This window comes from Chionomys nivalis, chromosome 12 (genome assembly GCF_950005125.1).
Source record: "Chionomys nivalis chromosome 12, mChiNiv1.1, whole genome shotgun sequence".
In the NCBI taxonomy this organism is placed as follows: Eukaryota; Metazoa; Chordata; class Mammalia; order Rodentia; family Cricetidae; genus Chionomys; species Chionomys nivalis.
Window position 1 is genome coordinate 60385962 of NC_080097.1, and position 15415 is coordinate 60401376.

A 15415-nucleotide genomic window follows, 5' to 3' on the forward strand; every position below is an offset into this window, starting at 1 on the left:
TGTGGTTGCTATAGCTTACCCTGTGGGCGTGCTGTCTGGAATCAATAAAATGACAAAGGACCGAACAGGTAGATCGGGGAAGGTGGGAGGAGGGAAGAAGATCACAGATAGCTAGTAATGCAGGACCTTGCTGCATTGTTGACATGTCCCCAAGGACCTAGAGCAGTTAGAAGGCACTTGCAGACAAGGTGTCACTGTGACTCAGCATTCAAATGAGCCATGAAAGGCAGGAGTGACCTCTTTTTTTTCACAGTGCTGTGGGCAACTTCTGAACACTAGAGAGTACCCTTACCACTATTTCAGGAAAAGGAGAGCCAGGAAAATTCTTTTCCCCTTTGTTCTCTACAAATTGTTTGCAACAATCTGGAAATTAAGAATCATGCTTTTGCCAGGCGTGGTTGTGTGCACCTTTAATCCCAGCACCTGGGAGGCAGAGTAAGGCGGATCTCTGTGAGGTCGAGGCCAGCCTGGTGTATGGAGCGAGTTCCAGGACAGCCAGGAGACTGTTTCACAGAGAAACCCTGTCTCGGGAAAAATAGATAGATAGATAGATAGATAGATAGATAGATAGATAGATAGATAGATAGATAGATAGATAGAAACATTTTCATCCCAGTCCAGGGAAACCGCCTGTTCAACAGTTTGTCTCTATTGTTTTCTGATTTTTAGGCAGAAAGATGACAAATGCCTAGAGTTTACTTTTCTCTTTTGTTAAAATTATATTCTTCTGTATATATAAAAAATTATATGCCACCATGTGCAGATCTTTACAAGTTTGGGGGTCTTGGAGGGGTCAGCTGATAAGAACTTAGTATTTTGAGACAGGGTGTCATACTATAGCCCAGGCTAGCCAAAACTCTTTATGTAACCCAGACTGGCCTCGAACTCTCAACAGTGCTTCTGTGTCCTCACCCAGGCCAGTCTATAGGCCTGGCCTCCATACCGCATTTCTTTGTAGGTAGCTTTAGATATATAATCACACCAAACTGGCAGGACCTGAGTAGCCGTCAGAATGGAAAAAAACAACCTTGTAGCTAGATAAGAAATAAATAGTACCTAACAGTGAAAACAAACTGTTAATATATAACAAAATGAGTAGATCTCAGTGTAAGAAGTCAGATCCAAAAGCCTAGGTATTCTAGAATTCCCTTTGTGTGACATTTTGGAGCAAAACTCAAGATTAGTGGTCACCCATGGTGGGGGAAGAGGACAAGTGATCCACAGGAGCAGGACACAGGCACATCTTTAGAATGCTGGGATATCGAGTGTGATCATGGTTAACAATCCATTTGTCAAATCTCATCAAAATGTACACTTTTTTAATTTTTTTTATTATTATTTATTTATTTTATATTCTTTTTCAATTAAAATTTCCACCTGCTCCCCGTTTCCCATTTCCCTCCCCCTCCTCCCATATATTGCCCCCTCCCCCCACTCCCCTCCCCCTATCCCCACTCCTCTTCTCCTCCCCCTACTCCATTCCCCCTCCCTCTCGGTACTGAAGAGCAAACCAAATTCCCTGCCCTGCGGGAAGACCAAGTTCCTCCCACTTCTATCTAGGTCCAGGAAGGTGAGCGTCCAAACAGGCTAAGCTCCCACAAAGCCAGTTCATGTATTAGGATCGAAACCTAGTGCCATTGTCCTTGGCTTCTCATCAGCCTTCATTGTCCGCCATGTTCAGAGAATCCAGTTTCAACCCATGCTTATTCAGTCCCAAAATGTACTCTTTAAGAAGGTAGATTTTGAGGTGGATGTGGTGGCACAAACCTGTACCTCAGACACTTCAAGAGGAGGCTAAAGCAGGAGGGCACAAATTTTTTGTTGTTGCTGCTTGTTGATGTAAGGTGAATTTTGTACTTTAATGACCTAAGTAACAAAAGTCCTTAACCTTCTGTTGCTCCAAAACCTGACTCAGTGAGGCAATATCCAAGATTATACTAGTGGCTTGACGTTCCCCACGAACAGATAATAACTGGAATCCGAAGTCCGTTCTGTACCCTGATCGTGAACAAGTCTCCTGAGTCAGTGCCCACACGTTCCTGCCTATCTGGCTCCTAGCCCTGAACCGGGAATGAATGCTCTGACCAAGCTCTAATTTGGGGCATGTAATCCCCATTGTAACCTATTAACCCAGCCAGTTTCTGGTCACTGGGGCTGTGGGTGTGAGGTCGGGAGGCAGCGTGTCCTGCAGACTCTGAGGCCGTATCTGGTGTTGTCATTTCAGTGCTGCTGACTTGGGTCAACTGCTCCAGTGTCCGCTGGGCCACCCGGGTTCAAGACATCTTCACTGCTGGGAAGCTCCTGGCCCTGGCCCTGATCATTATCATGGGTGTTGTGCAGATATGCAAAGGTAATGTCGTGGGGACCACAGGGCTCTGCACAACTCCTCACCCACCCTTCACCTGGATGCATCCCGAGGTTTCCTGGCCGTGACTTAGACTCACTTCTGTTGTCCATTTGCTTGACAAAGGAGATGAGAAATTGTTTTCAGGGTTAGGGACGCCCCACCTCCACTCCCATACGCCATCTCACAAAGATCCATCCCTCCACACTTTCCTCACGACAGCTAAGCAAGGGCCCCAGTTTGCTGAACTCAGTTGCCCTTTTGGCATAACCCCAGGGAAGAAGTTTTTTACATTTTCTGTTGTGCTTTCTTAATATCTTAAAATGAAGACCAGAAGAGGAGAATCTTATGCATTTCAATATTACTCATAATCTCCGGGGGAAAGAGCTCTGCATTCTTGAGGCCTCTGCCAACATTGCCCATTGGATTTGATCTGTATTTGGTTTCCATGGGACCCGCAGCACCGCTGGGCTCTGCACGGTGGCGTCACTACCTCTTGGAGAAAGTGAGATGACAAACCGGAGCACCTCCTGCCTGCCCCCCAGCTCGGAAGGCAGAGTGGAGGCCCTGCAGACTATGTCTGTGCTAGATGTCCCCCTCACCGTGTTCATCAGCGGCATTAAGCCCTTTGCGGGAGTCCATACTGTTTCCAGGAATCTAGGCTTAGGAAACATTGTCCTATCCGTTCAAAGATGATGAATTCTTCCTAACCCAATCTCAGCTCTTTCTCCTGCTCACACAAAGCTCCTCATTTCCTGTCCTAATGCTGAGCTGCAGATGTCTAAATAACACAGCCAATTACTCTGTTTTATCCCAGCCCTTTTTAGTCAGCAGCTATGGGTATCTGTGGTGTGGTGTGTGTGTGTGTGTGCGTGCATGTGCGTGCATGTGTGTGTGCATATGTACATGCATGTGTGTGTGTGTGTGTGTGTGTGTGTGTGTACTCAAACCCAGGGGAATTAAACATGGGCCCTGTGCAGGTCCAGTCAGTGATCTGAACTGCTAAGCCATCTCTCCAGCCCAGTGCCAGCTTTTTGAGGGTTCACAGTATTTAGAAACTGTGGTAAATTCTGGGAAGGCAGTTTAAAGGCTCTTTACTGAAGGACCCAGAAGGAGACCAGATATCCCTTAGGAAGTGATAGGCTATTCGCAAAGCAAGTAAAACATGCCTGGACTGACAGGGTGCTGGAGTTCTGTGTGAGCTTGAATTTGACTGACAGTTGTTCCTTATGCTTTCTTCACAAAAATGCAAATCTTATGTCAAGGAAAGTTGTCAAAAGACTGCCATTGATGCTAACCTCCCCATTTACATGAACCTTCCTTCCAATAACATTGCCTTTTCAAAAAAGGACAGTCTGCCAGGCATGGTGGCCCATACCATCCCAGCACTAGGGAGGCAGAGGCAGGAGGATATCTTTGAGTACAAGGTCAGCCTGGTCTACAAAGCAAGTTTCAGGACAGCCAGCACAGTTAGGGAGAAACCCTGTCTCAAAAAAAAAAAAATGAAATAAAATAAAAATAATAAAAGACATTCTGAGATGTGCTTTGAACCTGAACCCTTGTTTGGATGCATGGTTCTGAGGTGCCGGGGCCTGAGAAGCTCTGGGCCTGGATCTCCCCACTGCTCTTAGCTCTCCTTCTCTCAGTGGGCTCACTGAGGAGCAGACAAGAAGCTAGCATATCCCCACAGGGGAGGGCAAAACAATGCATGAGGCGGCCAGGGGCTGCTGAGCCTGGGCTCATCTCTCTGAGTAGCCTCCTGCCTGTTGTATCCACAGGAGAATTCTTTTGGTTGGAACCAAAGAATGCATTTGAGAATTTTCAAGAACCTGACATCGGCCTCATCGCTCTGGCTTTCCTCCAGGGCTCCTTTGCCTATGGAGGCTGGAATTTTCTTAATTACGTGACTGAGGAACTTGTGGATCCTTACAAGTGAGTCAAAGCGTCCGTCCAGGTCTTCCGGTGACCCTTAGGCCACACGGTGCCCAACGCTGGGAAAGGGAACACAAATCCACATCTTGCCCCGTCCTGGCTGTGACCTGCTCTTTCAGGAAGCAACAGATCATCTCCGGGGAATCTGAACCACTTGCTGTCCACCTTGCTAACAAAAGAGAAAGGGTCCTATGACTGTCCCAGGGCAAGTAGAGAATCAGAAAGCTGGGTGAGGTGGTGGTGGCGCACACCCAGCATGTAGGAGGCAGAGGCAGGTGGATCTCAGTGAGTTCAAGGCCAGCCTGGTCTACAGAGTGAGTTCCAAGACAGCTGGGACTACACAGAGAAACCCTGTCTTGAAAAACCAAAAAAGAAGAAGAAAGTCAGAAAGCTATACAGGCCAGTGTGAGGAAGGAGCTGTCCCGAGAAGTCTTGGCATTGTATCTGTTCAGAACCAGACCCAGCCTTGTGTTTTAAGACAGCAGAAAGGGTGCATGGTCCAGATCTGAGTGATAAGAAGTGATAAGTAGCTAGCCTAAGCTGTTCCATTTCCTCCAAATTATCCTGCCCGACCTGAGTCAAAGCCCGTCTCCCAGAGAGAGGAAAGGCAATAAGCTGCAAGTCTAGACTCCTGTGGTCCCCTAGCAGAACCCACTCTAGTCCGGGCTTCCCTCTCCTCTCCTCTCCTCTGCAGGAACCTTCCCAGGGCCATCTTCATCTCCATCCCACTGGTCACATTTGTGTATGTCTTTGCCAATGTCGCGTATGTCACTGCAATGTCCCCCCAGGAGCTGCTGGCCTCAAATGCAGTCGCCGTGGTAAGAAATGGTTCTGGGTCCCAGACCCAGAGCGCTGATGTAGATCTGACTACTTAGCCCACTTGCTTTTCCCTGATCCGGCGCCTCATGACATTGGAAGTCATCCCACCTCCTCAGGGTCAAATCTACATGTGTCCCCGAAAGGGTATCTCTAAGTGCCCAGGAGCAAACCAATGGCTGGATTGGCCAAAACAGCTGTCGTGACTTTTGGTATTGAAATATCTAATGTTTTATAGAACAAGGTCACTGACTCCTGCTCTAGGGTACTCTAAGCATACAGGTTATATAAGGAGACAGACTGCTCTTCACAGAGACAGATGCTTGCCCAAGACATACTGATTCTCTGTCCTTCTTTCCTTCTCTGGGTATCATGCAGACTGATGGCTCTCATCAGGGAAAAGTGGGTGTTGAAGGGCCAAGGATGTAATCCAGTAGTAGAGTACTTGCCTAGCATGTGCAAGGCCCCATGTTCTGTCCCCAACACCACACACACATACACACACGCATGCATGCACTAGTAAATAATTCAGAAATCAGAGAGATTTCTGCTCACAGAGAACTGACATCTGAGGTAGGCCTAGGAGCCATGCTATCCCTTCACCTAGCTTCAGACCACACGCCCATCACTTGCCTCATCATTGGAGATAAAGATGCTCCGCTGTCTCCTGTGGCTGCCTGCTTCTAAATCCTGCAGCTCCCCACACACAACACCAGGACATCTGTTCTAGATCTCACCTCCCAGGCTCATACCATGCGTCTGACTCAGAGACTCCCGAGAAGGCTGGTCCCCTACACTGTATATATACATGTATATGTACACGAAGACGCACCTGCACATTCACAGCCACTTCTTTCTCAGCTAAAGAAACTAGCCCGTCTTTACTTTCCCACCAGCAGAATCTGCTTCTGTGAATTTAGAGACTCTGCCTCAGGTTCATTCCTCTTTCGCAGATGGGAAACTGAGGCTCAAAATTAACAAAGCCAGGGCTGAGAGAGAATTATCTCAGTGGTGGAACACTTGCCTAGCACAAGCCAGATCCTGCACTCGATCGCAATGTGCGTGTGCGTGCCCGTGCGTATTGCATGCACGGGCACACATACGCATTCGTGCATGCACACACATGCATGTTATAAGCCTGTTCAAGTTGGTACTAGGATTTGAATCCAGATCTGATTCATAAGTGTATCTCTGTGTGCACATACTGGACTTTCAGCACCTGGCTTCCAATCTCGGCTCCTCCGTTGCCCCTGTGTAGGATCACTAAGTGCCTCAATTTCTTCATTTGTAACGGAGGATGAGCGTTAGTTCATTACTGTTATCACCGCCATACCATGGCCCCTCAGCTAATTAGCCCACAGCATCTGTTCCTGATGTGTAGCTGTCCCTGGCTCTCAGAGAGGATCAGCAGGGTAGATGGGAGACAGGCACTCCGGAAGTGAGGAGCAAGCTGGGACAGGGACCTTACCTCTTTCTTGTCACTCACTTCTTGTTTTCTTTCCCAGACTTTTGGAGAGAAGCTTCTGGGGGTCATGGCCTGGATCATGCCCATCTCTGTTGCCCTGTCCACATTTGGAGGCGTCAATGGCTCACTCTTTACCTCCTCCCGGTGAGTGCTTGCCCAGGGCATTTCTGTGTCCATTGTTCTGTGTGTATTTAATGGACTTGTCTGTCAGCAGGGTTCTGTGCTACCTCCTGAGTGGTGGCTTTGCAGGAGTATGCATGTCAGTGTGTGTGCTGAGGGGGTCTGCTGCTCACAGAGTGACCTATGTGGTGTTCAGGTGGCAGCCCACTTGCTTTGGCAGCAGGACAGTATCCTGACTACGTTCCTAGAGTCCCTGTTACCCCTTGTCTAGATGCAGGCTGCTACTGTCCAGAAAGAAACCCTCCTTTGAAAGGGACCAAGCTTTGAAGCCTCTGGATCTGGCCTCCCATGAATGTCTGGAGTCAGACTCCACATGAGATGAGATCCTTCTGAGTGTTCTAAGGGTGTAGGACTGCTCCCTACTCAAGAGGCCACAAGGCTGGTTAGGGAAGAGCAGAAAGGAAACTTTTTCAATGAAAACCAATAGCCACAACCCCAACCCAGAATTCCTTGGGAAGCCAGAAACATGAGTGGGCCCTGGAACCTTGCCTCTGCCTATCCAGGGGTCAGGCCCTCCTTTATGTTCTTTTTTCCATCTCTAGAATGGACTTCTGGGTGTACAGATGTAAAAGGGTCACCATTAGTGTGGCCCATAGGGTTTCTATGTCCTCGGAGCAGTCCTAATTCCAAAGATGACTCTGGGCTCAGCTGTTTGCAAGCCCCCTGTCACATCCTAGAAAAGTTCCCGTGAGATGACAGACTTCCAGGTTTTCAGGATCCAGAGTGTGGGTATCACCTGTGCCTGTGGAGGGCGCACACTCACCCCTAGCAACCTCGTGTGCATGTTACACAGGCGCCGTGGCCACCTGGAGGCCCTAGCAGAGGGCGAGCAGTGGAAGAGCAGTGACCCCTGAGGCTCCCTGGGATCTGTTGGAGGACAGTGGCTGGCCACATTCGCTTTAGTTTGGGGTTCGTCCCTCAGGCAGGCCACATAGTGGTCTGCATGCATGCAGCATAGTCGTGTGTGCATGCAGGAGATGCCAAAGGTGTGGCCTCCCTCCCCAGGCCACCTCTGCTCACCTACTACTTTCCTTCTCTCCTTCTTCCCTCCCTCCTCTCTTTCATTCTTTTATGTCTCAGTTTGACTTGGATGGTCCTTGCTGAGCAAGCAGTGTGTGCGTGCGTGTGTGCGTGCGCACATGCACCCACCATACTCTCCATAGTTCCCTAGCTTGTGAACCCGACATGGGGCTGGTAGACCTGGACAGTTGCTCCTGGCTGTACGTGGAAGAGGACATGAATGAGAGCCGGGGCACATGCATGACGTAACTCATAGCGCCCCCTAGGTTCAACCTAGTGCACTAGACTCTGCTGGCTGGAAAAGACCATAGCATGGGAAAAGGGAGGGGCTGCATGTGTTTGCATGAAATTAGAGAAGCTGGCCTGAATAGTTCATGGTGACAACTGCTTATGGGTGCTTGGAGTCACAGTCAGCTCCCGTACTTCTGACTGCCACTGTTAGCACCACTCAACCCTGTATGCAAAGCATGAAGTGGCAGTGGTCTGTACTAGGAGTGGTGGCACACACCTCTGACCTCAGCCCTCAGGAGGCTAAATCAAGAAGGCTAAAAGCCTGAGCCACGTGTAGCCAAAGCCTGTGCACCGGCACATTATCACCTTCCTGTCATCCATTGGGGGGCCACTTGCCCTAGAGAAAAGTAAAAGTCGGAGACTCAGCAGGTAAAGAAACTTACTGCCAAGCGTGGGGACCTGAGTTTGACCCCAGGAACCCAACTCACAGGATGGAAGGGGAGAGCTGACTTTCACAAGCTGTCATTTGACCTCCACACGTATGCCATAGAGAGCATGCACACAAACAAATAGGTAAATAACTGAGATTAAAACTTTTCAAGAGAACAGATTGGAATGCTGTCATGTAAAGGACTGCCAGCAGTTACAGGATGGGTTTTGGTGGCCGGTTGTCTTGTTTTGTTCTGTTTGGAAGAGGCATAAAAGAGAGGGGGAAGAGCTGCTTTAATGTTACTCTCTGTGAGTCTATGTCTCTGTCTCTCTCTGTCTTATCCACTATTTCCTTCCCCTCCTAAGGGTGTATAATCCCCCTCCCATTGTCTAGATTTTGTTTTTAAAATTACCTTTTGGCCTGGAGAGATGGCTCAGTGGTTAAGAGCAATGGCTGCTCTTCCAGAGGACCCAAGTTCAATTCCTAGCACCCACATGGTGGCTCACAGCTGTCTGTAGTTCCCCGAGGCACATAAGATAAAGTGAAATAAAAAAGAAAATAATTACCTTTTAATGTATATGACTTTTGCCTGACTGTATGTCTGTGCACTGTGTGCATGCCTGGAACCCACATAGTCAGAAAGAGTGTCAGGTCCCCTGGAGCTGGAATTGCAAGTGGCTGTGAGCCACCGTGTGGGTGCTGGGAGTTGAACTCAGGTCCTCTACAAGAACAACAAGTGCTCTTAACCAAAGAGCCAGCCCTCCAGCCCCGTCCCCATCTGTGAGGCAGGGGCTCATATAAGGCTAGCCTCAAACTGGAAATCCCCGCTTCAGGCTTGGTGTGCCAGGTTCGCAGGCTTGTGCCACCATGTGCAGCTCAGGATCGCAGTTTTGTATTCTGCATTTTTGTGTGATGTTCTCACATAATCATTCTCTTCAGAAACATGATTTCAAGGGCTGAAGAGATGGCCCAGATTCAACTCCTAGCACCCACACGGCGGCTCAACCATCTGTAACGATCTGACTGCGTCTTCTGGCCTCCACCGGCATGGCTCACAGACATACATTTCAGACAAACACCCATACACGTGAAATAAAATCTTTAAAAACTTGATTTTTTTTTACTTCATAATTTTCTATCTTACAGATATATCTTAATTTTTTTAGTCAGTCTCATAATTTTAAGCACTCGGGTCATTGGCAGTCTGACTCGGTGCCAGAGCCTTTGTGTGTCCCTTTTAGTGCCTCTCCGTTGTTTCTGTTTGTTTTTAAGAAGTCTTCTTGGGAATAGAATGCGTAGTTCTGAAGGTACAAACTTTGAGTGCACAAAGTTTAAGTGTGACCGCTAAGTTGACAGTTATGGACACCGAAGAAGATACCTCAGAATTTCTACCGGCTCTCACAGGCTCCCACAGGCTCCCACAGGCTCCCCCCTGCCCTTTTCCAGTCCACCGCCCCTCTCCACTCTCACAGAAGCAGCTGTTCTCTGAATAGAATGAGGATGTTTTTAAAGCATTGCACGGGAAGCCCAGAGCTGTGTGCCTGGGAATCAATAGCCCTTAAGGGTGAGAAGGTTCTCATTTAAAGGAGAAATACGGTCAGGTAAAGAGACAAACTTTAATTCCAACATTCAGAAAACGGAGGCAGGAGGATCAGGGATTCTAGGCCTGTCTTGGCTACAGAGAAGTTCAGGGCCACATAGGCTGCATGAGAATGGGTCTCAAAGAACTCAAACTAAAAAAGAAGGGCAGAGAAGCCATTCCTGGAGCCTTGAAACAGGGGAGTGATTCGGAGGGAGCCAGCCAGATCACACTCTCAGTCTCCACATGCCCAGGCTCCATCCACCTATCTCTTGGCTGCCTCTGGTCTGCCTGTGCCTGTGTTTGGGAACATGGGCCCTGTGGCTAATGGTCTGGAAAGTGCGCACACAAAGGCAGGTCCCGGCTCGTGGAGGGTACTAGTGTGGGGGCCAAAGGTGGGCGTGAATGAGAGAGCCTCGGCTTAGTGGTCCACAGGCTATCCCAGGCTGACCGACTTTTCTCCTCGCCAGGCTGTTCTTTGCTGGAGCCAGAGAAGGCCACCTTCCCAGCGTGTTGGCCATGATCCATGTGAAGCGCTGCACCCCAATCCCAGCGCTGCTCTTCACAGTAAGGCCCCCTGCTGCTGCTGGCCTCGCGCAGATCCTTCCCACGCCTGGGTTGGGACTCACACATTCTGCACACACATACCTGTCCCCCTTCTGGTCTAGCTCTGCATTGCAGTGAGCCCCAGCTGAGATAGCACGTGTGGCCGGCGCGATGCTTTGTGAAGGTCAGGGGATATAATTAGAGAAGATCTTAAAACACCCACAGCTCTCGGGCTGGCTCATTTTCCTTCTCCTCTTCTATGGAGTCAGACTGAAAAGCCTTGGGATGCCACAGTCTCACAAAACCATGTCTCTGTCCCTGGCTTCACTGGCACCTGCTACCACAAGGGTACAGCACTGAGCCTCTGTTTGAGCTGGTCATGCACACGCTCACCCTTCTCCCCTTCCATCACTTCCTGCCCTGGACCCTGTCAGCCTCTTGGAAGGGGCCATCGATATAAGGCTAGTTCAGGGCACACGTGATAAGAAAAGTCACGGACGGCCAGGGGAAAACTCTTGAATTGATGGTGGGGGAAAGGCCACTTTGGGGAAAAAATGGTGTAAAAAGAACAGAAGCATTTCGAGCAGCAACCCTCAGCCATGGGTGGCGACCTCCACAGGGGCCGCTTATGAGATCTCCTGCAGTCATTTGCATTACAATCCATAACGGTAGCAAAACTACAGTTATGAAGTAGCAATGAAAATAATTTTATGGTTGAGGGGGATCACCACAACCTGAGGAACTGTATTAAAGGGGTGCAACGTTAGGAAGATTGCAAAACACTGCTCTAGAGAGTAAAGGAAGACCCAATAACTTGTCCTCATTACGTTTTTTGAATTAATTTTCTTTTCCTTCTGAATCATGGATAAAACATTGCAAATTACTTTGAGCCAGACGTGGTGGCACACGTCTTTAATCCCAACACTCAGGAGGCAGAGGCAGATAGATCTCTCTAAATTTGAGGCCAATCTGGGTTATAGAACAAGTTCTAAGACAACCAAGGCTACAGAGAGAGACCTTGTCTCAAAAAAGCCAGAGAGATGCTCCTGGCCATAAAGGTATGGCCGTCCTAGGCTACTCAAGGTGGCTGTGAAGTCCCTATCTTGCGATGTCCACTATTAACTAGCACACCTGGCCTGGAGGGGCAGACCATGCCCTAACCTCTCACGTCACTCTCACTTCTCCAGTGCCTCTCCACGCTGCTGATGCTGGTCACCAGTGACATGTACACACTCATCAACTATGTGGGCTTCATCAACTACCTCTTCTACGGGGTAACAGTTGCAGGGCAGATAGTCCTTCGCTGGAGGAAGCCGGACATTCCCCGCCCCATCAAGGTGAGAGGACCTGCCTCGGAGCCCCTTTCTTCCTCTGCTGCATCCAGGGCGGGGCAGATTTTTGGATCATTGTGGCTCTTGGCCACGTGTGCATGAGACAGTCATTTCCTTACCTCACTCTTAAATCTTACACCCTGGGTGGGCCCTGGCCCTCCAGTATTAGGGTTCGTTACATTATGTCTCTGTTCCAAAGTGAATCTCCTTCTGTCTGCTTGTATACATTCTAACCGAGACCCATTCTAACTTGAGACCCATTTGGTGCAGCCAGATGAGGCCTGGGCCTGGAAGTAGATGTGAAGACAGGAGCCAAAACTGACCAGGTCGTTTCTTTGCCCTCCCCCGCTCCCCCCAGGACCTCTGAAAGTGTGTGTACACTAACGCTCTTACCGGCTTCTCGGTCCCACCCTTACCAGCTTCTCAGTCCCCCGGGGCTTCTCTGGCTGCCATAGGCACTTATATGAGTCATGAGGTCTTATCTGACCTCACCTGGGAGGGGCCCTTACTTCCCTGCCCCACTGCCCGATTTCACCAGCATCTGTTGATAGAGCACCTATAAGAGCCCGAAGTGTGGGACACAGAGCTGAGTGAAGCTCAACCATTGCCCTCAAGGAGGAGGATGAAGAAGAGAGAAGGTGCCCTCATCCTAAAGCCTCTAAGAGCCACATAACTCACAGTACTTCTGTCCCACAGATCAATCTGCTGTTTCCCATCATATATCTGCTGTTCTGGGCCTTCCTGCTGATCTTCAGTCTGTGGTCGGAGCCAGTGGTGTGTGGCATTGGCCTGGCCATCATGCTGACGGGAGTACCTGTCTATTTCCTGGGTGTCTACTGGCAACACAAACCTAAGTGTTTCAATGACTTCATTGGTAAGTAGTGGCTAGAGAGAGGGCCTCTTGGGTAAATACAGAGCAGTCTAATGGGGGAGCCCTATCTTCACTTGAGTCCACAGGGCTCCTCATTCAGGGCCAGGAATGACAGATGTCTTCAAAGACCTCTAAGGAGAGATGACCCGCTGGCATCCGCAGACAGACCTGGGGCAGCCTACCAGCCATCCACCAGCTCCATGCAGGCACTGACCTGGTTTCTGTATTGTCCTTTCCACAGAGTCACTAACCCTAGTGAGTCAGAAGATGTGTGTGGTCGTGTATCCACAGGTGGATGGGGACTCGGGGGCAGGGGAAGCAACCGATGACATGGAGGATCAGCAGAAGCCCATCTTCCAGCCTGCTCCTGTCAAGGACCAGGACTCAGAGGAACAGCCCTAGGCCTGAGGACTGCCGTCCCTTTAACTGACCACTCCCCACTTCATCCTCTCTGCCCTGCATCCCTGCCTACGTTCCCCTAACACACACACACACACACACACACACACACACACCTATACTTCTGTCAGGCAGGGCCAAGTCCTGGGTGTCCACAGTGACACGTTCTAAGACACTGACCTTTGTACCCAAAGAACCCGCTTCCAGTCCCAAGGCCCATGGTCGAGGTCAGTGCACCAGGGCCTGCAGGCACTCCAAGGGTTAGAGGAGACTGGAGGTGCCATGGGTACCCTGCAGGATTCTTCCTCCTGGGCCCATGCCCTTCCGGTGCCTCTAAGAAACTCGGGTTCACTGCTGCTTCTTCTCCCTAGTTCTGAGCCCAGGTGAAGCTTCAATTGGGAAGGAGGTGGCAGCACAGTGGGCTGCTGGGGAAGGCAAAGCAAACACAAGTGTTACCATTCACCATCTTCTGGAGAGACCGAAATGCCTCTTCACTCACCAGGGACCCTGTACCTACCACTCCACTGCCCAGCCTAGGCCCCCTGCTGAGAAACTTCCCTTTCAGGATGCCTCCTCCCCACTGAGCTAAGGACCAAGAAGGAGGACCACCCTATCCCCAGCTCTAAGCCAAGCTTGTGGAATACATAGGGGTAGGCTCAGACTGCAGAAGCCAAGCCCTATCCCGTGATCCTGCCTCTGCTTCTGCCTCCTGTCTCCTTGTGGTGCCAAAACTCCCTGAAGCCAGAAAGGCTTCTTACCTTCAGTCGAATAGATATCTATGTCTCTCTTAAGGGCAAAGCGACTCAGCCACCCCCGCTGGCCCCCTGAGCATCCCAGCCGCTCTTCTCACCCACAGCACTGCCGGCCACCCTCACGCTTTTTCTTCCCTGGACCTTGGTTCAAGGACCAGGCCGGAAGGATCCCCAAGCCCTTCAGGCCTGAGATTCAGAGTCAAACCAGCCTTAAGTCATCTCCCCTCCAAGAACTGAGCCTAAAAATGCTCCCTAGTTCTACCCTTCAGGACAGACTTGGTGTTAAATGCCTCCCCTGGAAGGAAGGGTGCTTCCCCCTCCCCAGAGATGCTCAGCCCTCACCCTGGGGAGACCCTGTTGCTGGGGGAGTGTTTTCTGAAGGCTAGTTCCTCTCCCCCCCCAACTCAAATGATCCCACCACCATCCTGACATCCCTTTTGGGACAAGATGGAAGGGCAGTGACAGAATGCCACTCCCTTTGGAGAGCTCAGAAAAGTCCCTTCCACGAGAGCTACCGGCCTGTGCTCTACGGGAAGATAACAGTGTTTGCCTTGTCCTGGCAGCCTCCGTACCTGCTGTGCCAAGGACCCCACGCCCCATTCCATCTACTTAAACTGGAATACCCCAGGGCCTTTTCCTGGCCGTCAGGTCCCCTGACTTCTCACCTAGCTCACCTGACCCCTAACTGGTGAGAGGCTGGGTTTGGGTTGATTATGGCGCTCCAGAGTGTAGTCCAGGCAGGCTGTGGGGCCTCTGGGGGACCAGGGACCATCCCTCCATCCCTTTCTTCTCATTCCTTCAGCCTCTACCCACCCCCTCCTTGAATTATTATCTTTTTTTTTAAGTGGATGCCTTACTTTTTTGGATAAATATTTTTGAACTTGGCATTTCTATTTCTTTTAAATTTTTTAATGTATGGTGGTTTCGGGGGGCAGAGCTAGTCCCTTAATAATCTGTCACTGAGTTCATTTAGGTCTTACATTTTCTTGGTTTGTTTTGTGGAGTGTTTTCAAGTAATAAAATTTTAAATGGAAATGAAGCAATGACGTTAATCAGATGACTGCGGGCCGGTGGTGATGTGCTACAGAGGCAGGCAGAGCTCCGAGGGTCGAGGCCAGCCTGGCCTGCAATAAATCAAGTTCCAGGACAGTCTAGGCTACATAGAGAAAACCTGTCTCAAAAAAAAAAAAAATCAGATGACTTCTGAATCAGAGTCAGTGGACGTTTTTACTTAATCCAGAACTCTTTGGTTGCCAGGTTCCTCTGCGACTTTGTTCCTAAAAGTCTCGGTTGCCACACCTTTGAGCTGCCCAGTAAATACGGAGCCTATACCGTCTTCCAATAACTACCTCTTGTCCCTTCTGTGGCGTCCTGAAGGTCTGCAGGGTCCCCACTCCATGGACCATGCACCGTGCTGAAATCCTGCAAACAGGAAGTAAAGCTTATCACTCCCCAACATCCAGACAGGCCAGGGACCAGCACCAGGCCAAGATGGGGGTGACACCCCGAAGCCTGGCAA

The 15415-nt window shown here is 49.9% G+C and overlaps 1 protein-coding gene across 2 annotated transcripts in view; it reads left to right on the forward strand.

The window, feature by feature from the left end:
* The window catches only part of Slc7a8 (solute carrier family 7 member 8), a 57846-nt gene extending 42911 nt beyond the window's left edge, over positions 1-14935 (forward strand). For both annotated transcript variants that reach the window (XM_057786273.1, XM_057786274.1), the window contains exons 5-12: positions 2225-2350; positions 4123-4276; positions 4971-5094; positions 6598-6701; positions 10468-10564; positions 11731-11880; positions 12571-12748; positions 12987-14935. In XM_057786273.1, coding sequence (XP_057642256.1) covers positions 2225-2350; positions 4123-4276; positions 4971-5094; positions 6598-6701; positions 10468-10564; positions 11731-11880; positions 12571-12748; positions 12987-13147 — 1094 coding nt within the window. In that variant the 3' untranslated portion in view covers positions 13148-14935. The remainder of the gene's footprint in view (positions 1-2224; positions 2351-4122; positions 4277-4970; positions 5095-6597; positions 6702-10467; positions 10565-11730; positions 11881-12570; positions 12749-12986) is intronic.
* The last annotated feature ends 480 nt before the right edge of the window (positions 14936-15415 follow it).